The following is a 23,442-nucleotide window of genomic DNA, read 5'->3' on the forward strand; positions in this document are numbered from 1 at the left end:
AAGACAGTAAATAGGGATGACAAAAGGAGAGGACTAGAGGAGGTAACTATTATCATGAATACGGCAAAAGAAGCTTTAAAAGGTGTTTGTACAGCCCAAGAGCTATCCTTTCATTCTCAAACAGTGTACAAATAAAGAAACATGACTGCCACCCACATCCTCAGACCTCTAGGAACACGAACCCAACTGGCATTCCAGCAGAAAAGGGACCCAGGATTGAAAGAGCTGAAAACTCCAGTTCCATTCCACCTACACAAGGACATTTATTTTCAGCTTGCCTTCTGTATTCTTTAACAATATGAAGCTTTTCTGTCAAACAAAAAAAAATGACAAAAGCCCTTCCAAGTTGCAAGCATATCCAAGTACTTTACAGAAAGGACAAATGCATATTGAAGTTAACAGCTGTATCACCACCACCACCACCCCCTGCCAAAAGAGAGTCCATCAAAGAAAAAATGTGCAGAAAAACAATACACATTATGAAATGAGAGGCTTAGCTTGGGTGGGATGTTGAAATAGTTTTACAACAAAGATCTACAGAATTGCATATTCCTCCTTCCCAGGTGTTGCAAATATTTTCCTCTACAATGCCTCAGCCGAGCACTGAGTATACGCTTTGTTTCCACCCGCCTCCAAAGCAAGCGACCAAAGTAAACACAGATGGGCTGTCTTTAATTCAGAAACATTAGACCTGAAAAAGATTTACATGCAAAATATTGTCAGATCCTTTCTTAAACAGCCAACTAACTGATATTGTTAAAAGAAGCATTAGAAGTCAAGTTACTGACCCATTTTCTTTTTCTAATGTATGCTAGCAATACTGTTTTCCGCCTAACCCACTTCCTAGCACAGGCCATGCTGCAAGAATCTCTCTGAAGTAAAAAGCCCTGAAGCATTCTTACTGGATAATTTCTTAAAGATACTTCCAGCTAGGTGTGTTACTGGGGCTGGATGAATTGGTGCAAGAAGAAACCAAATGGAACAGATGTAGACCGTTCTCAAATGTTTGCTTTGCAATATGGAATGACAAAACATAAGAGTTTAGCACAGTTGTGCTCTTCAAAAATGTGAGACAGGGATTGGAAAAGACACAAAACATTCAGGTGAACCACTGCTAACAGAAGATCTAATACAGCTGCTGAGACCAGGCTGCAGGTTCAAAGCCTGGATCAGAGGCGAATTTGCCAATTTCTCTAAACCTGGCTTTAGTTTGTATTTGTAGAATGGAATTACAACATTTAAATGCCAAATGGTCGGATAAAGAAGGTAATTGCTTAGTATATGTTAAAGGCTGTATCACTTAAAATCTACCGAACGAAGAACGTAAAACTGTAGGTAGGGTGAAGGAGAAATGACTAACACAGGATTCAAGAACAAAATGTACTTACTAAGTATTGTGATGAGAATAAAACAATTTACTTGTCCTTCTTTATCTGTTAAGTACAGAGATACAAAGGAATTTTGTGTACACTGTTACTGATGTTCTTGTCCAGGAACAGCACGCTGTCCTGCAGTATTATTTATTTAAATAGCGTTTGGCAATACCAATACAGATCCGAACAAATCAGCATCCTGACTGATGTGACACACTTTCCTGCATCAAAACCATTGCTGGATTTCCACTGTGCAAGCACATCCCTATCCAACACAACCCCCCTTCTAGCCCGCTGACTCCACTTAGCTTTGTACATGTGCAGAGGAAAGTCTGCCCACATGTTGTAAGCTGCAGGACCATAAAACAAAAACTATATCATGCAAGGAACAATCAAAGGAACTACATTCAATCCTAGACAGAGCCATTCTATGGCCTTGTTACAAAGCATGTCTCCAGAACTGCAAAAGGAATTAAATGGCCATCACTGCAGGAGAGCCTGGCTGCAGCCAGCAAAGCTACGTCAAGGGATTTACAATAGTAACATCTCACCTAAATTTTGAATTCTTGTTGTTCTGAATTCTTGTTTCTTGCTCAGAAAGGCATTTGAATATATAAATAACACAGATGTATTCCAGAGAATGACTTACCTATTCACATTCAGCAGTGAGCTTTAGTGCTTAGCAGAACTGGACTCTTAACACACAGGGACCAAAGTGACATTTTCTGTGGTCCTTGAACAGTCATCACAACCAGTGTGAGCACCTGGAGTCAGTGAGGGTCACACTCTGTCTCTGCGACAGAGTTTCACTCCAAAATACCACACCTACAGGTTAATAGATATGTATGGTGCACATATACCACACACATATGTATGGTATTAACATATACACACACATACACACTCCCCACATCCCAATCCCTTATATATATATATATATATGCTCCTCGGCAGAGCACAGAAAGATACTACACTTACAGCAGTGATCTACTCTGATCTACCATTTCTAGCCAACAGGATATTAAGTTTGGCTTGGCTCAAGTCAAGGGAAGACCTGTCTCTGAACTCTACAGCTGTTTCATTTGCAGACTCTGTACTCTCCAACCAGCCACAGAAAGAGGTGTGGCAAAGCAGCACCACAATCACCTACTGGGGAAGAAGGCAACTAAAAGTCACAGCAAGATTTTCTGGTTTATGGAAATAAGGCAGTCATAGTCATCCTGGATCAATGTATTACAGGCCTTGAACAACTACCCCAGATCTTTTCTTTTTGCTTGAAAATGAAACAAAACAAAAACAAAACAAACAAACAAACATAAAAAAACAACAAAAACTAAAAAACATTACACAAAAAAAACAAACCAAAACAAAACCAAAACCAGCCCCACCAGATAACATTTATTATCACAAAACAATTCCTACGTAGAATGTAAATACTTGTACCAAACCAGGCGAGATAAATGTTATCCTGCTATCAAATGATAAGTATTTATAGCTCTCCATAATGGTTTACTAGGAAAATAGATTGTGAAATGAAAATAAAAGTGGCAAACCTTTAAGCCTTTTAACATCTGATATACAAGGAACTGGATTCGGTCTTCAGTTAGTTTCTCATGCTTCATTATCTTACTTAAGTCTGTTCCCATAAATGGCATTACAAGGTAGCTAAAGAAGAAAGAAGGAAAGAAAAAAAGGACAGAATAAGTCTGTCAAATAAACTGAAGTATAATTGTATGTTATATTTCAGTGACAATATTAAATTATAGATCATTCTGTTTACCAAACAATTCTACCACCTTCCCCCCAGGCCCTCCAAGTTTCTGAGTTTTTATCTTTTAAGACTGTCATGAAGAGGTATCGCACAACCCTGTCAGTGGTTATGGAAAGTTGCTAGTTGCCAGGAGAGTACAGACACTGAACTAGATAAAAGGCACCTAATCAAGAGCCACATGATACTTCAAAGATATCTACGCAGAAAACTAGGACATTCACACATGATATTATCTATCTCACTATCACAGGGTAACCAAACTGCCTAGATGGTTCATTCTAATAGATGAGGTCAGATGTAACACAGATTAATTTTCATCTAGGATCATAACCTCCTTTATCTTTGGTACTTCATACTGGTGAGGGACAGCAGCAACAGAAAGCCTGAGAATGTCAAGGCGGCACTTCACCGCTAGTCTTCGCCTAAGGTACAAACCTGTTCTTTGCATTGCTTGTAGGAAACTCCTTCAGAGTCTATTCTTAAAGTCAGGTCTGGACAGAGGCAAAGCCAGTCACGTCTGGCACCAGAGGATAAAGTCACCAGTTTTCTTCACAGTATGAAGAAAAGCAGATGCATTTTCATCATGAGAAGGATTAGATGTGATCGTTGTTTCATGGAGACAAGTTTTACTATGTAGACTTAAATGGGTTTCCTCTGGTTAAAATACAGAAACAGTAATTCTTTTGATTTCTACTTTTAAACCTGCTCAAAAACTTCTTTTACAGTATTAGAGTTATAATTATAAACAAAATAGATACTGAATATAAAGTCAAAGGCAAATGGGACACTTGGACTTATAGATAGTATTTTCAACATTCCCTAGGTACCAAACCTTTTTCGTCAAGTCTTTGGGGACCAGGCATCAGGCTCCCAATCCAAGCATTCACAGACAAATTTGCTACTGTTTGGACAGAAAATATGTGCAATTTGATTCAGTAATTATATAGGACATAGCAAATACGGAGAAGAGAATGAAATTTTTTCTCTCTTCAAGCATGACCCACAAGATGCTTATCAACAGACCCAGTAACCTAGAAAACTGAGTTTCTTTCCCAGAGGTCATGAATATTTGAAATGAGCCAGAAAAAGACATTAGTGAGTGTTACAGAAAAAAAAAAAAAAAAAAAAAAACAACAGAGGTAGAAGGAGGTGAGACGAGAGAAATAAATAAATATCTACATGTCTTTTACTACCGGTAGTGACCTTCAACATTCATTAGGATTTTGCTAGCATGTTATCACCTGCACAGATCCCAGGGCTCTGGATGGATAATGAGTTATGTAAACAGACAAAGTTCAACACAATATATAACCACCAAGCACTGTAAAGAACAGGGCAGGAAGACTATTTTTACACACACACAACGTGCTAAGTTTACAATTTGATGATTTCAAATCTCTAACAGTCAAACTGATAAATGGCAGGGAAACAAAATGTAAGGGAGGGAAAATCCATTCCCACCTGAGTTTGTAAACTCAAACTTTAGTAATAGTTTATGAGCAACGCATTGGAATAGAACAACAGGATAAAACATTAGGAGCTCACTTGAACACTTTGTCTTCTACTTAAAATTTGGCAAACTTATGTTTATTATTAAATATGTATTTACAATCCTGAAGTCCTCAAATAATCTGAAAAGGTTAGACGCTTGGTTAACAATTCGCTTTAATGTGGACTAGATGCCTATTGAACACATTTAAGTTCCTTGCAGTTCCAGTTAAACCCCCCAGATTCTTACACCATGAGGAGTAGCAACCTGCTCTGGCACATTTTGTATGACACAAGAGCAGACAATGCAAGGAATACAGTTAAAGAGGATGAAGAGCAGCTGTCCAGTAGGACTTCCATTGGTGAAGATTTATGCACCTCTAATTTTGTACACTACATCAGTCAGCTGAGCTTCTGACTCTGAAGGAAAATCAACACAAGCATGAGCAGGGAAAGGATGTTGACTGTTCCTTCATAAAGGAGATGGGATTTGTCTTTAATCATCATTATACTAAGTGGTAGAGCAGAGGAGCAGGTGATAGAGCAGCAGGTAGAGTAGGAGCATGCTCCCCTCTGGACAGGAGGGCTAGAAGTTAGCTGAGAAACCCAAGGTCTCAGATAAGATCAGACCTGGGGGCTGGCTCTGGTGAAACCACCTGCCTTACTTCTGCTGCGTCTACCCACAAATCAGCTTGAATTTGATCTTTATACAACAGGCCACAGATAACATCTCATGGCTAGTCAGCAAAAGGAAAGTCTCCCTCAAATAACTCATCTGACCTTTCGTTCACAAAAGCTGTTTCTCCACTTTTGTTTCAAATGTACACACATCTAGCCCTGCGCATCTCTGACAGCTTGCCAGAAGTCCTGAAAGTAAATTTTGTCCTAGGTTGTAGTTTTAGCCATAAATGTGTCTCACCTACTTGACTTGCACCTCCAAAACTTGCAGGATGATTTTAGGCTCACATTTAAAACGCAATCCTTGAATGCTAATCATACACACGTGCATTTTATTACACGTTATGTAATAAGCTAGCACTACAGGCAATATGGACAACATCTGTTTTTGGCTCAACGGTGGCTTAAATGTATGAACACCTAGTCCATGTTTTCTGTGCTTCGTTTTCCTCATCTTCCTGTCAGATAGCTTTCTCTACTAGCATACAAATATGCTGGGTTGTTTTTTAAACGCAGGTACATTTGAAGAAACCCAGCACAGTTCTACAAATGTAACATGAAATCTCCATTAAGCCCAAGAGGCCTTAATGGAGATTTCTGACCACTGTTTCTGTAGTGACTTGGATTCACAAGAACTGCAGCAGGATCCATACAGACACTACGTATCTGGTGTCTGAGATGCTGCCAAAAGGGAGACATCAGAGAGACGTACATGCCTGGTGCTAGAAATGATCTCTATCATGTACTGCTTGGATCATTTTGGCCTATGGGGCCAAAGGAAGTCAAGAAGGAGTGCAGACCACCCTCAGCTAGATGTAAGAGACTGTAAAATCAGCAATGGGAAACCACACAGGGAGCACAACAGAGCAGAGCTCAGATATTCACAAAAAAACACCAGCAGCAACAGCAGTTTTGAATTAATTTTAGAATTAGGATGGACCACACTGGAGATATGCTATATAGCAGGCATGATTTTCAGACTGTTTGCTTGGTTAAGAATGGCTCCATCATTTGATCAGTCTGGGCCTTAGGGTACAAAATCAGATCTTAAAAAGTGGGCTAGGCAATCCATCAAACTGGGATTTACCAAGGCCTCAAAGAAGTATTATGCACCCGATAAAACAGATGACTGGTTCTAATGACAGTCTGAAAACCTACTGCTTTTGAAGATGCATGTAACAGTTATATTTAGATGGGATTCAGAAAAAGCCATGAAGCAACGGGTTTGGAATTCCCCATTATTAAAAAATGCAAACAACCAGTCCTCCAAACAAGCAACGCTCCCCTGCTCCCAAACAAAAACAACTCAAAACTTACAAGTCATTAAATTTCTCCAGTGTTACATCTGGTGTGAACACATCCAGTATTCCAATGACCTGAAAATAAGGGGAAGGGAGAGAAAAAAACATGGATTAATACTGCCTTAACACAGATTCCTGAACTGCGTAGTAAGTGGAGAAATATGATAAAAAACATTTTCATAATGAGACTAACTACAGGCATAAAGATGGCAGAAAGGATACCTGATTTAGTGCCTAGCAACATCAGGTTTCGTTATGTGTTATTTTTTAACTCTAAGGGCCAATTTTGATTAAAAAAATAATGTATTTACCTAAATAAAAGTTCAGAGGCTTACAATTTTATATAAGAGGAGAGAGTATCCTTTAACCTGAACGGCTGATGTGTTTAAAATAAACCAGAGATACTAGTTTATAATCTGAAGCAGTCAAAAGTGCTACTCACCAGCTGGGCACGCATTGACAGCAATGCAGACCACTTTAAGCACCTTCTAATTTCACTCGCGAGGCTATTTAGGTAGGTAGATTGCAATCCCTAACTGAGAGCGCGAACAAGAAACTAGATCTAAACTCTTTTTATTAGAGAGTGCATTATCAAGAGCTTAACATGATTTACTCTGGCTTATATCTTGGGTTCTCCTTAAGAGCATTTTGTGTCAAACAGCGGGAGCAGGGAGGGGAGGCCGAGGCTCTGCCAGCAGCCAGCCAGTGGCACTGGGCTACTCGCAGCCTTTCCCGGGTGCAGGCTGCCACGTCGGTACTGGAGCACGGTATTTGGGGCTGGTGGGAACGCACGCTGTCTACAGCAGCAGCTTTTTGGGTTGGTCCTTTAACGTGCCTCTGGCAGCTGCTTCCTCTAACGCAGCTTTTAGAGGCAGGCCACGAGTTCAGGGTTACTGTGGTACCGAGAGCTTGAAAGCCGCACCGAGAAAAGGCATCGAAACAGCTGTGACAAAAATGATGATGTCGGGCCTGTAAGGCAGACTACAATGCCATCACCAAACTCATGCCAGGGCCGTCTGGCCCCGATTTCCTTGTTAATGCAGACGGGTTCTGCGCTGGGTTTCTGAAATGTTTTTTTGGAAGCTAACCACTTCACCAGGGAGCGCCTGTCTTCCTGCTGTCAGCACGCCCCTGGAGCATTAACCACTGGGGCAGGCTCCGTATGGGAGAGAAAGCAACAGTAATGGAAAATGAAAGAGAATACAAGTATTATTCCTCAACGACTTGTAACATTTATAACCTTATTCAGACCCATCTCCTTGGCTGTATGGTTTAGGGATTACACATCAGACTAGAACTGTACAAAATTAGAAACTTTAAGAAAGAAAACGTGGCGAACAACATATTATGTCTTCTGATGTTACCATCAAAGTACTAGAAGTACCACAAAATTCACTTTGATAACAAAGCAGGATATATTTGGGACATTATTAGTGTGTCTTAATTGTTCCTCAAAATGGAGATCTTTAAAAAATTATGTGGAAGTAAAGAGAAATGCAGAGAGAGCTGAAATGCTGTAAAAGATAGAAAGACAGAAAGATGATAGAAAGATAGATAGATAGATAGATAGAAAGAAAGAAAGAAAGAAAGAAGACTTCCTTTACTTAAAGCTTTAAATAAAAATACCCAACTCTCATGAAATCCCCAGTGCATGTATTTTTATCCTTTCCACATCCAAGGGATCTACTACAGTTAGCCTGGATATTATCAAAATGTCATAAGGATGAACAAGATAGAAAATCTAATAAAGATGAAGACAGAAAGCTTACAGCTCTTTATCTTTGTGGCCGTATATATCTTTAAAAAAATCACTAATAATATTTTCCTGAGGACTGTTATATGAAACTAGTTAAATAATATAACTACCATAAAACAATAATTATACCCACAGAGGATGTAGTCGTTATTTGAAGCAATACCTTCAGTTCTAATAACACAGTAAGAATCTGTATATTTTTATATGACAGTTTTACATGAAGTTCTCCGTTACTACATGGAGGACAGAGGAATTAGGAAGATGTATGGGACAACACTGGAGGATAATGCAAGGGTGTTTCCTAAGGCAGTGTGTGTGTACACACACACAGAACATACACAGTCAGAAAAGCTGTGTGCTCTCCATACGCCAAAGATTTCAGTATTAACAGAAATAGTTTAACAATAATCTCATCCAACACACAATTCTTTCCCTATTTCAACTTTTTCAGAAGTCCTGCTTGCTCTCTTCAAGGAGATATTTCCACGCATTCATTTACCTGAGCTATTTGCCTAAGCAACATGAAACATATTGAAAATAAACTCTACGATGTAGGAATATAGCAGTAAATGATGCAGGGAAAACCCCACGAAAAGAACCGACAGAGCAGAAGATGAAATGATAAGGACGCTGTACTGCATCCATCGCTACACAAAAATGTTATCAGATGCCTGCTGTGAAATACAGGAACATAAAGAACACGTTTCAATACACAGAATGCCAGACCGAAACCAAACCAAAAACCCAACAACAACAACAAAATCACCCTAAAATTCATTAAAATTCTCTGTTCTTCTTCTCTATTAAAATAAACAGTGTCCAGTAGTTACTTTATGCCGCCTGGCATACAAAACCCTTACTAATTCTGAGGTGAGGTCGCAAACCTATGGAGATGAGCAGATCATTTGCCTGCACTGCTGCAAACCCTATGAATTGAGAAATTCCACAGAGACCAATGCTCTGCTCCTGTCAAAGGGAATTTTAAATAACAAACCAGAAAACTCTTTTAACATACCAAGGATTTCACAATACTTTTGTTGCTCTCCAAAGTGAGCTTTCTAAAAATCCTGAAATCCATTTTAGTGTTTAAAACATTAAGTTGTACTAAAAGTTCAGAAATAAAAGCAAGGGACCCATTTCCTTTTCCTCGGTGATCTTTATTTAATAGCTGTGCTTTGGGACGATTTTCCTTTACTGGAACAGAGTCATTAGTATTTCCATTTTGGTCTTTGCTTTCTGCAGATATGTTAAGAACAAGGAGGCACAGGATAAAATAAATCTTCTGAGGAAGATACAAGTCCAGATATTTCTTCAGGAAAAGGAAAAGAACTGGGCAAAGTGTAGGAAACTCCCTCCTCCATATCATGGAAAATCCTAAGTCTGTCTGAAATGCTCTCTCTCAATTGAATGCAGTATTTGTAAAAACTTTATGGTACTGAAAGATACTGTCCCAGCACAGAAGTAAGCCACCATAAGACATAAATGACAAGAATCATCTCTTTTTCGTAGTGTGTACCTATGAAATATAACCAAGGTCTGTGTGAAACGTTCTGTAGTTAAATGCTGGTGTTAATTCGGCTTGCTTACTGATTTTATCAGAGATGGAAGCACAGACAAGGAACGAACTCGCTACACCATGGGACGGCAATGAAAAGCATCTGCGGAAACCAGCAGCAGCACTGCCCTTTCATGGCCGCATTTTTTCCCCATTAATTCTGCCAAAAGCCAATTTCTGGAATGAATCCACCCACAAAGGATGCACTTTGTTTCCTGCTGCCCATCTGACTGAAAAACAACTTGGATTTCTGTGAGCTCCCTTGCAGTACCCTCCTTGTTGGTCTCAGAGCATGTCTAAAGGAGAAAGCATGACCCCGAGCCTCTCCCTTCTTCCTGCAGAGCAAAACCACAGTAACAGCAGAGCTACACTTCTGCTGGTCTGACTTGTTTTACGTGGGTATGTTCGCACTCCACACAGTGACTTTGTTGATAGTGTCCCTTTTCTGTGAAGCTGGTGAGGGGAGGGTGGCAGTGTCTCCAGCCTTTTTAATCACTACCATTCCCCTGCACAAGACATTTATATTGACCACCCTGGCCAATTTTAATTACTGTCAACAAATAAATAGCAGCTTTGTGTTTGTAAGGTGATTTCCATCCTTCCCTTCTCAGCAGACAGCTGCCTCCTTTTCCAAACATGATTTCACCACTGGCACACAACAGCAAGGAGCTCCTCATCTCTACACTCCCATGCACTTGCATGCATTTTATTACTTTTGTTCGAGGGCTGTTCCGCCGGGTTTCTGTAAAGGAAAATTTCTGGTGTAAGCAGCAGTACATCAACGAAAGACTCCGATCCTGTATAAATTAATAAGTAATGTAGGCTGCGTCTCCCATGCACTAAGTGCTTCTTTATGTTGTGGATGCTATACATGAAGACACAGCGAAGTTGAATGGCTTTGGCACTCAGGCTACAGACACAAGTACGTTTTTCAGAGAGATCCCTGCTGGGGTACACTGAACTATATATATCATACTGCATTACATTTTCTGCAGCATTAGCTTTAACTTCATGCTCTTGCGCTGCTCCGCACCACAGGGCGTCTGCATCCTTTTATTACACTAAGAAGCCTCGATCTTTATAATCGTAACCATCAAGCACAAGGCTTGTGCTACAGTCACCTTTTTTCCACCTGGGATTGCCCTGCTACACCGTGCTGAGGGCTGTCTGCCGGGGGACGAAGAGCTCCTTCCCCTTTTTTTCTGCATAATGCTGACAACACGAGCATGGCATCTTTCACAGTGCCCTAAAACCTTAGTTGTGAAGGAACAAAGAATGAAAGGAGAACGGCAGAGAATAACAAGTGGGGAGAAGTACTTTTCTGATCAGATTCGCTGCAGTCCTGAGGGCTGGAGGACTCTCTGCTCTTTGTGAAGTAAAAGCAAGTCAGAGGATGCCCACAGGCACAAGCCATGCCTCAGGATGGCCTCCCTCTTCCTACAGACCCATGAGCAGCATCCGACAGATTCAGATCCTGTGGACTTGCACTTTGGACTTGATGACAATCCTAAGACAAAGAAGGCTTGGGTTTTGCTGCTGTCCTCCTTACTTTGTTTTACTGGACTAAGCACTTCAGCCTGCTTTACTGCTATCTAAGGCTGGGCTGTGAACAAACAGGTAGTGGCTGAAGCTCAGCCTAGACAAAACACCTATTAGGCGGGTTTGTAAAAATAAGTAGAACGTGTAGCAACTGGTATCACTACGTTGATTTATTGGCTTTTGAGTACTAAAACAAGTGACTCCGGTGTCCTGTCAGCTCCCGAGCTCTTTTTAGCTTTCAACATGCAGAAAATCGTCCATCAACGTTTCTCCCCTACAACACTTTGACAGCAACAAACTGTACAGCTATACTTGTATTTCTGCTTGCAATCCATAAGGCAATTCGCCACCTCCAGCCAGGATTCCCAGTTTGCACTTAACAGGCACTTAGCTACTCGAAGGATGTGATTTTTTAGGTGGTGCAGTCCTGCAGGGCTTCCTGCAGGAAATCTAATACAGTGAGCATTCACATTTGGCACCCTTTGTCTGTAAAGGCACGTCTCATCTATAACTCCCTTCTTGGTTGGATTTTGTACGGTGCAGGGACTGCTGCTCTTCTAATGCTTGTGCCTGGCTGGCTGAACTGCAAAAGGTGACAGTCTGAAAGTTTCCTCAGGTTGGAGGCAAAATTTCCCACTATTTTCTCTGAAATAAACTCCTCCCTTGGTTGACGCTCTGTAAGTGTAAATAAAAAGCCTCACTTTTGTCAAAATAAAGAAGTCACCACAATTATCGGCTAACCCAAAATGGAAGGCGTGCATCATCCTCAGAAGCATAACTGTAGAGAGAGAGCTAATTCGGTGCCTGCTGGATACCTGAGTCTCTTCCAAGAAGGAGAAAAAAGCTGAATGGCTCCCCTAATGTAAAACATACATTGTTCTTCAGATGCTGGAATTCACCAGAGAGCAATTTCCACACAGAGCAATGACTGAGAGCATAACACAGAGTACCTTTAAACAAATACTGCAGCTGACTCTTACAGGGTTTCCAGGAAGAGAAACATCTGTAGAATATTAACCGACTCAACTTATGTTTAACGGGCGTTTGTCAAAAGTTTTATGCCAAAAACACATTCAGAATTGAAGTTGGTAGAACTGGGTCAGAATTACCGTGTATGCTTATACGCATACACAGATATATGTGTATGTAGGCAGACGATCACACCGCCTTCCTAAAACCCACACTCCATTCTGAAACAATACATTAACAGTAGCTGCTGCTTTTCCCTCTCTCCAATGCCATTTCTTCTTGCCAGCTGTTCTGCGCTCCTGATGGTAACTTCAAAGCTGGTGTTAGCAAGCTGAGAGGTGAGCAGGGCACTAGGGCTGAGCCAGCATGAGTCACGACGCAGTTACTTCATCAAAAGTGGGGATCATAGCATCGCTTCCAGTCTAAATGCACAATAAAATCCAAGTCGTTTGCCAAAGGAAACTAAAGGGTCTGCACCTCTGCTTACTTGCCTGGGTTTAATTTTACAAACACAGACATCTCCACTGACTTCAGAGGAATACGCGCATGCAGACCTACACACGTGTCTGAAAGTCAAAGCCAGGACCCAAGCAAGCACACTGGCAGGGTTTCCATTCTCTTGCTGGTTTTAAGTCAGAGCCATAACAGATAGTTTTAACTGGCCTCACGTTAAATGAACTCAAAATGTAAAGAAGCAGAGAACAAAAGCAGCGCTACTGCAAAAAGCTTCCTAAAGGTAAACAGTCTGTTTTTCTCTGCAGGATGCAGTAGATGCCAAAGCAACGAGAGAGCTCTGTTAAGGCTGTAGTGGGATGAATACTTCAAGCTAGCACGAATGCATGAAAAATAAAACCAAAAACAACAAAACCCCACAGTGCATTCTTCATTCTGCCTTAGCTGTTTTTATTCGTCATTTTCACACCATTCCCTCTTCTGCCAGAATATCTGTTTATGCAGCTATGGTGATCCGGCAGCTTATCCCACTGGAAAGTAACTTCTTTTTGGCAGTATCAGAGGAATTGATCTGGATTAAATTACTTCTTAGGCAGCACAAGTAGCTTAGGACGTTTGTAAAAGATCCCAGCTCCCCTCAGACTAAAACACCTCCCAGAAAATAGGTACTAGTGCCATTAAGGACAGTGCCTTATCTTTTAACAGCCAGGCCTCACCCTCTTCATACACGGCCTCTACCCCACGGTCCTCAGTACCACTCCTCCCCTGGATTTGTTTGCAAAGGGGTGAAGATAAGTCCCACACTACCAAGTTTCCACGGCTTATACAGAAATATTCCTCACGACATTTCAGTAATGTGCTGCTAGAGAGCTACTAGGAAGCACAAAGATCTAGCGTATATAATTGAGAGATGGTCATCCTTGCAAGCACCATTACCTGAAAATGCCTAAACAGGTGAGCAAACTGACCTGTGAGCTAGTTTACTATAAGGTAAAATACAATTCCACTAAAATTCAGAAGGATGACTCCCATATTTACTTTTACAAGATGACAGGTCATCCTACAAATGTTCCACATTAAATAAATGAGCATACTCTTCAAAGGATCAACAAGGGAGGTAATCCAGGGTATCAAGCAGAAGTTTTCTTCGGTTTTCTTCACTGAAACAAGGCAAACTGATGAATTGTACTGCTGTGGCACGGGTTTAAAGGTATCTCCTGCCACCTTCATGGATCAGAGATGCTATTTTTTACCACAGCGTGTCATGGAATGGACAAAATATCGCACTCTTCATGTAATCTGCCATCAAGTGCATCACGATTACCCAAGTCATTTTAAAAGAAAAACAGACTAGAAGAGTGACCTGGATGTCACCTTAACTATCATATAAACAAAATTATGAATTAGTTTATAACCTGAGGTAGGAAGAAACAAGAGGAAGACTTGTGTACTGGCAGATTAGTGCAATGTTGCAACAACACCCCAAATCCAATCCATAGCGGCAGTTCTGTTAGACTGGCTATTGCACACCACTACTTACACTTGGATTACCAACACCCAAGAAAGAGATCTTAGTGTCATCGCTATTTTATTGTGGTCTTTGAAACAATTACTTCAATTTTATTCTTTCTTAATAGCAGTTGCTTATATTACAGCCAGAAAGACGGATGCCTGCTATTATGCAGAAGTATGCTATAACATAACAGTTAACTAAAAAATCAGGAGCAATATTTAAATCACTGTTCTACTTTTTCCTGTTATAAGGAGATATTCACTCACATGAGTAGCGCCCATTCAAAACTCAACAGCCCATGGAAACCACAATGGCAAGGACAGAACGGGCGGTTGTCCTGCCCCTATTGTATGTAACATTAAAAGTGTGAACAACATGCTGGGGACTGCTGATGTGAATAAGGAAGGACAAGAAGATCAAAATGCTACACATTTCTGTAAATCCATCCTTTGATAGTAATATGCAAAAAAGTATGTCTTTGGTGGTGGATCAAAGACTTGGGGGAGGCCTGAAAATCCTTATGAGGAATGATGCTGCCACTCTGGTCTAATTTTGGATGGGTGGAATGGTTAAAGGAGTACCCCGAGGTCAGCATGGGGGCTAGAAATCCAGAAAGGCTTTGTTGCTAGTCCTAATTCACAGTGGGTGAAATGAATGGTATGAGACTGGAATGGTGGATGGAAATTCTCGGAAAGGGCAGTACTGCCACTTCCGCCTCATACTGGATGGGTGGTGGAGACAGCTTCTCTCTCTACAGTGTCCACAAATCCCTTGAGTGATCATTTTTACAGTTATTGTTCTCTAATGAGTAAATGCCATAACTCACGGTAAAACTCTTCCTTACTACCAAGGTGAGATTTTTCTTTCTGTGGCCCAAACTGTTTTCTAAGACTACAAATTAATCTTTTCCTCCACCTATACTGATTTGTAACTTTTATAAATCATGCTCACATTCCCCAGTGAGCATTTTCTTCTAGACTCTTCAGTTATCTAACAAGGCTGTGGTGGGGTTCCAGAGCATTACCCTGAAGGGCACACGCTACATAAAAGCAGCCAGGAGTGGAAAATGCTGCCCAACAGATTATTCTGGGAAATGGAAGAAAAATAATCTCCAAATTCTGGACACGGTTAAGAGTTTGGCAACTGCATGAGCTGATCTGCTCCCAAATGTTCAGTAAAGAAAATGCAGAGAGTAGAAAGCCCAGATATGACACAGAAGTTCCCTGCAAGCGTTAACTCTTTAATATATACAATAGTGGTTTAGAAGCAGTTAATTCAAAAGAGTCATCAAAGAAAATGATGAAATACATTAAAAGATTCAGACTAAAATGTTAAACACAAAATCCTCAGGCTACAAAGAGGCCTGCTTTTTCTGGACAGTCAGCATCTCCCACCAATTATTCTTCAAAATGAACCTACATTTTGCTGGTACTCAGAACATTAATACCATAATGTTAAATGACTATGACTGGCTACTGTTAGTACTAATTTCTCTCCAACTCATTTTCAGTCTTGTAGCTTGCCTCGAAGGCTATCTGAACGGAGTGATGTTCTAATCTCCCACATCATTAACATTTTAAACCAGGCTCTTAGGCATCATTTTAAAAAGACCTCCTCTGCCCCCCCCCCCCTTTTTTTTTTTTTTTTTTTTTTTTTTTTTTTTTTTTTGCCACATACGCTCTCCAAAACCAGCATTTGAAGCCACAACTGTGATCCTCCCAGTCCATTCTGGGACCCTTCTCATACTTCAATTCCACAAAAGCTGTTCTCACACAGATCTGTTGGGACTAAGTATCTTTATCTCATTCACTTTCAACACTTCTTTCTACAGCTGTTCTTTCATATTGCATGGGAATCTGTGCCGAGTTCTGTATCCTGGTCTCTGCTTCCCAGTAAGCAAATTATTTAGTCATTCCCCAACATTTCCTGCTTCACATTAGCACAAAACCAAAACTTTCAAATACTTTATGAGAGATAAACAACAAAACCCTACTCCCCCCAAAAGATACGCACGTGTACCATACCCACCTTCAAGAAAGTTCAGAAAAAGAGATGCTGTCACGTGAGATACGCAGGCACAGACCCATGCTCTGCGTTCTCCTGTAACTCATGTGAACGCAGTGATGAAGATGTAATTTCAGGTCTCTTGGTTTCTCTTGTGAGCTCTGAGCACAGATTGAGCACTGTGGTCCTAACCTTTCCCCCCCAATCCTTCCTACATAGAAATGAAAAGGTGACTCCCACAGGGGATTCCACTTTGCGTGAGCAGACACCCGGAGATAAAGGACAGACAGACAAAGACAGACATGCCAGTCTCGCTGAGAGAGCCCTGAACACTACGCAGCTACACATCTGCCTAGTCCAGCTCTGCCAATTTTCTTTTTGTTTTAGTGCGTGCAAGCCGCTGCCCCGGGTGGGACCTGCCGGTGACCGAACTCACGTTTTCGTGCTTCATGTGTTTCAGGAGGCGCAGCTCTCGGTAGGCTCGCTTGGCAAAGAGTTCGGACTGAAACGGGCGGTACAGTTTCTTAATGGCCACTTTGGTACCGTTTCTTCCATCGATAGCCGAGCTTCGGGGGAACAGGAGCAGAGGTTGGTGAGCGAGGACCGAGGCGACATCGCCGACCCCAACGCCCCACAGGGCTGTCACACTCACTCTGCCCAGGCACACTCGTTCTGCTCTGGCACACTCGTTCTGCTCTGGCACACTTGTTTTGCCCTGGCACACTCGCCCTGCCCTGGCACACTCACCTTGCCCAGCCCTCAGCGCGCTGCCCCGCGCAGGGGGGCGACCTGCACCCCCCCGGCTTCCCCGCCCGGGGACGAGCTCCGGGGACGGCGGAGACCTCCGCGGGGCCCCGACCCGAGCCGGCAGCGTGGCGGGGCCGCCTGGGTCCCCACAACCGGAACAAGTTGGCAGCAGGGAACAAAGCGAAAGCGCCGCGGGCTGCGCTCCGCCGCGGCTCCCCCCCGGCCCCCGGTCCCTTCCCTCGGCCGGGGGGCGCAGCCCTGTCCCTGCCCCTTCCCGCTCACCAGACGGCTCCGTAGGCGCCGGAGCCCACGGGCTGCAGGTCCCGGTAGCGGTCCCGCACTTCCCAGAGGGTTTTGGTGATCTCCTGGCGGTAGAAGCCGTTCTTGGGGGAGGACATGGTGCCGCGGCCCCCTGCCGGCACCCTCCAACAAAGAGCCCGGGGGGAGCGCGGGAGGCGAGCGCCGGGCTGAGGCGAGGCGAGGCGAGGCGAGGGGCCGGGCTTGGCCGCGCTCCCTCGGCGCCGCTCCCTCCCTCTGCCCGCCCCTGCCCCGCACAGCCCGGCCGGGCTGCCCCGGGGACCGGGAGGGATCCGCCAGCCGGCCCGGGGCAGCCGGGAGCCGGGTGTCGGCCACGGCAGGTGCCGGTTAGGTAGGGCAGGAGCGGCGTGTGGCAGCGCCTCAGCCCGCCTCCGTGGTCGCGGCGTTCCCGTGGCCCCGTGTGAGGAGCTCTTTCAGCAGCTCTGGCGCTTCTTATCCCCTCAGTAACGCGGCCAAGGGGGTGTGGGACACCCCACAGACATCCCAGGCGGCTCTCCCTCGGAGACACCGAGTGCCAGACCCACAGGAGGGCCCGGTGACCCGCAGGTGTTGTCGAGGTGGAGGACGGCAAGCTGCCCAGCGTGGTTCACTGTGTGTGCCTGGCGGTGTGTACCCAGACAAAGGTGCTGGGTGAGGCTTTTGCTGTAGCAGGACACGCTTAAAATCCATCTGCTCCTCTTGGCACCATTGTGTGCTGCCTCGTGTCTGTGGGTTTGGAGGGGTGACATGTATTTTTGCAAAGCTCAAGAGATCTTCCCAATTCCAGTCGTTGCCCCCATGAAATCGGTCTCGGCGGTGGCAGCTGGAACTGGGACAGTTCCTGGAGCTGACAGGAGCAAATGGATGGCTGGTGTGGTGGCAGAGGCTCAGCGAGCACGTGCCGTGCTACGTGTTGAAATCCTGGCGTGAATTAGGGGTGTGTTGAGTACTTGCTATGAAGCTGAAAGCAAATACATCCCAGCCTTCTTCTCGTGTATACACACACCGCGGTGTGGCACCTTTGGGCTCATTCTGTGTTAGAGCTTTGGATTTGATAGCTGACTTTTAATGAAAGCGTTAAGGGATATAAGACAAAAAATAAAAGTGGAAAGAAGAAGAAACGACAGTTACAGATAAAGGAGAAAAACTGCATTTAGTTATATTCTTAGAGGCCACTGAATTTTTTTTCTGACCCGTATGATATATTACTGGTAAACTGGAGCACAGAAATACATGATGGTCATGCCAGGCAGTAGGTGCTGCATACACAAAGGGCACAAGCAGCAGCAGAAACTCCGAAAAGTAAGCAGGGACAGTGGGAGGACGGGGCAATCCTTCACAGCCAGACAGAGGGGTTGTGCCTGACCCCCTTCTTCCTGCAGCTCCGTGTGTGTGCAGAAGTGTTTGCTCACAGGAGAAGTAAGGGAGTGAATGTCTTTGTGCTATGACAGTCCTTGGTGGCTCCCACACATACACTGAGGGGCTGTAACTTAGTCTGATGAGAGCTGGGAGTACAAAAGTGAGCTTTCAAATCACCCTTGCACAAAGCTGCGCAGCTGTGGACTTCCCACTTCACCTCAGGATCAGACCCAAAGTTTCAACAATATTTAATATTGTTAAATAGAAACAAGTGTATCCTTAATTTAGTTGCTAAAGCAAGTGATCCCCTGCACATTTGGTGTGATATGAAACAGTTCAAACGTGCTTAAAACCACTGCAGTGCTGGAAGATGGAAAATAGCAACCTTCACGGTGTTTTGGTAGTAAATAGGCCTGGTCCAGCATGTGTAAGGCAAAGACCTACTTTTAAAAACGCATTATGTTTTCTCTGTGTGTATATAATTAGAATCCTTGCCCTTTGTTTTGTCTGACTTCACCCCTGAGCAATGTTGCTGAGGTTAGGTAATTCAGACTTCCTGTCACTAGAATTCGTTTTGTGGCTTAGCTAGAGAGGGGCAATCTGGCCAAGTTTCATTGTTCCCGAGGCCTTTTTGGTAGTTGCCAGGGGTCCAGACCTTTCTGTGTGTAACTACTAAATCTGGGAGATCAGTCCTGCCCTGCCTCCTCCCATTATTTGCATATCAGATACAAATTCACAACATCCTTCCACCATACAGGTGTTTTCCAGTGCTGCTCTCTGCTGATATTTGACCTGTTTGACTCCCTGTTTTAATGAGAACGGAAACCAACCTTCTGACACTCGGCAGGTAATGCAAGGCTCGTGTCAACTGTTAGATTAATGGTACACATTTGTTTTTCAAACCCGCAGTCCCAGCAGATTTTGTTTGTTTGTTTGCTTTTTAATTTCTGACATCACCTTTATGCACTCTTTGGCATTTTGATGGTGGCTGTAGTGAAATATGGTATGGGCGAGGTGAAAGCTAGAGAGCGGTACCTCTTACTCAGTTTTGAGCGACACCATTATTTAAATTACATTTAATGACAAATATATATGTATGTATATAATACAATGAGAATTTGTTCTACTTTTGGTCTACGGCTCATTTTTCCTTAATCCAGTCATAGCAAAATGATGCTTTCTTACCGCTTTTTATCAAGGCAGAAAGTGGATGATTTTGACAATGTAGGTGAAAATACTAACCCAGCACCAAGACATCACATTTGTGCAGAAGTTCAGAAGATTACAGAGCAGCTTTCTTAAGATATTTTAAATTCAGTGACCAAATTGGCCAATGCTGCTTTTCCCCATGCTTTTCCTTCACATAAGTAATTAGATTTACTTTGCTTAAGATGGATGAGGGAGCAGCATAGGTCAAATTCAAGACCACCTTTCCTCATTGAGTCACACATATAGCAAATGCACCGATAAACTTACTGAAAAGAACAGGAAATTAGCACTGTTGTGAGAAGGGAGGCTGTCTAATAAAGCCACTAAGAGCATCCGTGGCAGGAGTGAAAAGAGAAACTTGGATCCATCCACAGCTAGTAGATCTCACAGCAGTCACAAAATGCATCGGTCTTGGTATCCTGCTAGGCTTGGTTGGATATATTATATTGTATTTTCCCAAAGACAATCTGTTGCGATTACACCAACATGATACTACAGCCATATCTTATCCCAGGCAGTGTGTGCTTGACAGGGCTAATTAAAAAAGGAATGCTCTCAGATGTTTCTGCTTTTGGCATACATTTATTGTAAAGCTTATAGAACAAAGAGACCTTCCTTCAACATCATGAATAAAAGTGCCCGGCCTGTAAAGGGATGGGGGAAGTTGGGAAGGTTGTTTCTGGGAAGAAACATTCATGTTGATATCTTTTCTTTTCTTTTCTTTTCTTTTCTTTTCTTTTCTTTTCTTTTCTTTTCTTTTCTTTTCTTTTCTTTTCTTTTCTTTTCATTTTTTAAAGAGCCACCTTTCGATGTGTTGGAAGGTTGCCATCAGCCATAAAACATACGAGATAGATAGGATGTGTACAGCAGTCTTTCTGCTCCCTCCAGGGACTGATAACTCAATTTCCACTCCAGTTTGGACATGAGGCTTCTGTGCTGCAGAAGGAGCTCTCTAATAGAGCAGTGGAGAAGCTAACCACCTCTGCCTGAGCAGTTCTGCAGAGGAAGAGTAGTTACAGAGTCCGGTGAGAGAGTTGCATGGTAACTGCTCAGAACAAAGAGTTTAACAGTGATAAAATGGCACGGCATAGTTTGTCAGGACATAAACTGGGAGCTGACAGCCGGTCCTGAGGGAAGTAGGTGCATCTGTGTGAACAGGTGATGGTGATCCCCCAGCCCAGACACTGGCAACAGGGGAAAGCAGAAGATCAGACAAGGTCCTTGGAAAAATCAAGCTCCTTCCCACCTTACTGTCCATATCTTTTAGATGACTTTCACGTGGTCAAAACAAGCTCATCTTGGCAGTATTTCACATGTGAATACTTTAGTTCAGTAAAACATACTTTGAAAAAGGCAGTAAAACTCGAAATTTTGCTGAATCGTCAAAGGCTGATTCCTAGAATATTACTTCTTTAAACAGCTGTCTATCCCCACCTTCAAAAAGTAGTCTGTTCTTGTCTATTTATGTATGTTGCTGTGGAGGAAGCAAATCAATTTAATTTATTACAAGGAAAAGTAAAGCTTTAAACAAAAACGCCGATATTCTTCTGAAAGTATTCCTGTGCGATTGTGTCCACACCCTTCCCCACTGGAGCTGTTGCCAAGTGTTTTGCAACTATTCCGTTGTTTCTGTGACCTCTGAGCAGGGTGCTTGAATCCCGGTTTCTGTAACACGGAGACTTGGGGGCCCAGCCATACTGTGAGAATACAGTGAGCAGGTAGAAATAAACATGTACCACCTAAGTGCTTTTTTAAAATTAATTTTAGTTTTTTAGACTGGGCATTTCATTTGTTCAAGGTACTGAGAGAGAAGTTACTGCATTATTTACTACCCCTACTCTTTATTTATCCCAGCTGGAGGTGGGATGGAAGAAGCAAAGCCAGGTGCAGAGATTAGCATTAGGTATGTATAAAACAACTCCTTGTCACGCTCTCGTAGCTCTTTGACTTCAGATCATGCCTAAAGGCTCTCTGCTACTGATTCCTAAAATAAACTGATGTGTGAGAAGGAATCTGTGTTTCTGTCTGGTTTTGGAGCGTCGGGAGCAGGGAGGAAGCAGTGCTGCTTTTAATCTGTATATAAACAAAACACTCTTGGTTTGAAGAGTTTTCCATTGCTAATTCAAAAATCACACAAAAAGTACAGTTACGGGTATAGGGTGATCGCTTTTACCTATTTGGCCCTACATAGTTGTGTGCATCACCAGTTCATATCACCACAACCTTAATGGTACTCCTGCCCATGTTCCCCATCCTCCTTAATACTGCATTCATTTGATGCATTTCCAACTGATGCTGATGAGAAAGATGGACTGGACGTCAGTACGCTGTGTTAGTTTAGCACAGAATGTAACACCTAGGGTTTATTCTTGGTTTGAGCCTTTGGGCTCTATTATAAAACGAGTATGAAATACGAATATATTATCTTAGCGCTGTTCTACAGGATATTATTCCACCAGGGATGAAGTATGGCTCAGTGGAGGCTGCCAGGCAGGGCAGATTCGGTGTGTATTTGTATCATGGCTGCCACTGAGATTCAGGTGCTACTGCATTCAGTGATCAAATGGGAATCCAAAAGGACGAGCTAAAACCTCTCTATACAATGCCCGTGTTAACTGGTGACAGTAACTGGAGCTGAGGGACCATGCGACTGCAAAACGAAGCATCTGTATGCACGCAGGATTGAAGCCTGATGAACAGTTTCATTCATTATGTAGAAATTTGCTGTATAATGGATTAAGGATCGTATTGGTTCGAAGATCAGCATTAGCACTGGAAGCTCACAGGATATCCCCCCTTTTATTCACAACGTAGAACCTTTTATACATGTCAGCTCAATATTTTATACTACAGGAGCAAGAAGGTCAATGACAGCTACACTAATGCAGCTTTCTGACCCTCTTGATACTTGTCACATAAAATCCTCAGGCTTTTCGTCTCTGCCTACTTACACGGGTCCCATTTAGTAATGCACACAGCACTCAGTATTGAAAACCAATCAATGTCAAAGAGTCAGAAATGAATGCCACTGGGTATGCTCACTTTGTGAGAGCGTGCAGATTTTCTGAGAACCAGCTTCAGAGAGTTGCACTGTATCTGCAGATGCTAGCAGCTTGGTTCATGGGCAGGAGAAGCAAGCAGCTCCTTTGACGGCTGTTGTGATTAGTTCCTTCCTAATGAGGCTGAGCTTGCCTAGCTTGAATTCCTTTCTGCTGCTAGCAAAGGACATAAATCATCCAACTTACAGGACCTTTCTCTTTTAGCAAGAGCTAAATGTTTATCACCACTTACCTGGCAGGGATTCTTGAGCCAGGCCAGCAATTACAGATGTAGCAAAGGCTACTCTAAAGTGGTTTGGGACTGCAGTTAAATAGGTCATTTTCAATAGCTTCATCTTTGACCAGGCTGTGGGTGTTGTGAAGGTGGACGT

At 42.9% G+C, this 23,442-nt stretch overlaps 1 protein-coding gene across 1 annotated transcript in view; it reads right to left on the reverse strand.

Moving 5' to 3' along the window:
• The window catches only part of MAPK12 (mitogen-activated protein kinase 12), a 33,997-nt gene extending 16,341 nt beyond the window's left edge, over positions 1-17,656 (reverse strand). Inside the window, exons 1-4 of the mRNA XM_040549548.1 lie at positions 17,430-17,656; positions 16,837-16,966; positions 6,628-6,686; positions 2,927-3,038 (exon numbers count right to left, since the gene is read on the reverse strand). Coding sequence (XP_040405482.1) covers positions 2,927-3,038; positions 6,628-6,686; positions 16,837-16,966; positions 17,430-17,545 — 417 coding nt within the window. The 5' untranslated portion in view covers positions 17,546-17,656. The remainder of the gene's footprint in view (positions 1-2,926; positions 3,039-6,627; positions 6,687-16,836; positions 16,967-17,429) is intronic.
• Between the last annotated feature and the right edge of the window lie 5,786 nt (positions 17,657-23,442).

Source organism: Cygnus olor, chromosome 1 (genome assembly GCF_009769625.2).
Source record: "Cygnus olor isolate bCygOlo1 chromosome 1, bCygOlo1.pri.v2, whole genome shotgun sequence".
NCBI classification, from domain to species: Eukaryota; Metazoa; Chordata; class Aves; order Anseriformes; family Anatidae; genus Cygnus; species Cygnus olor.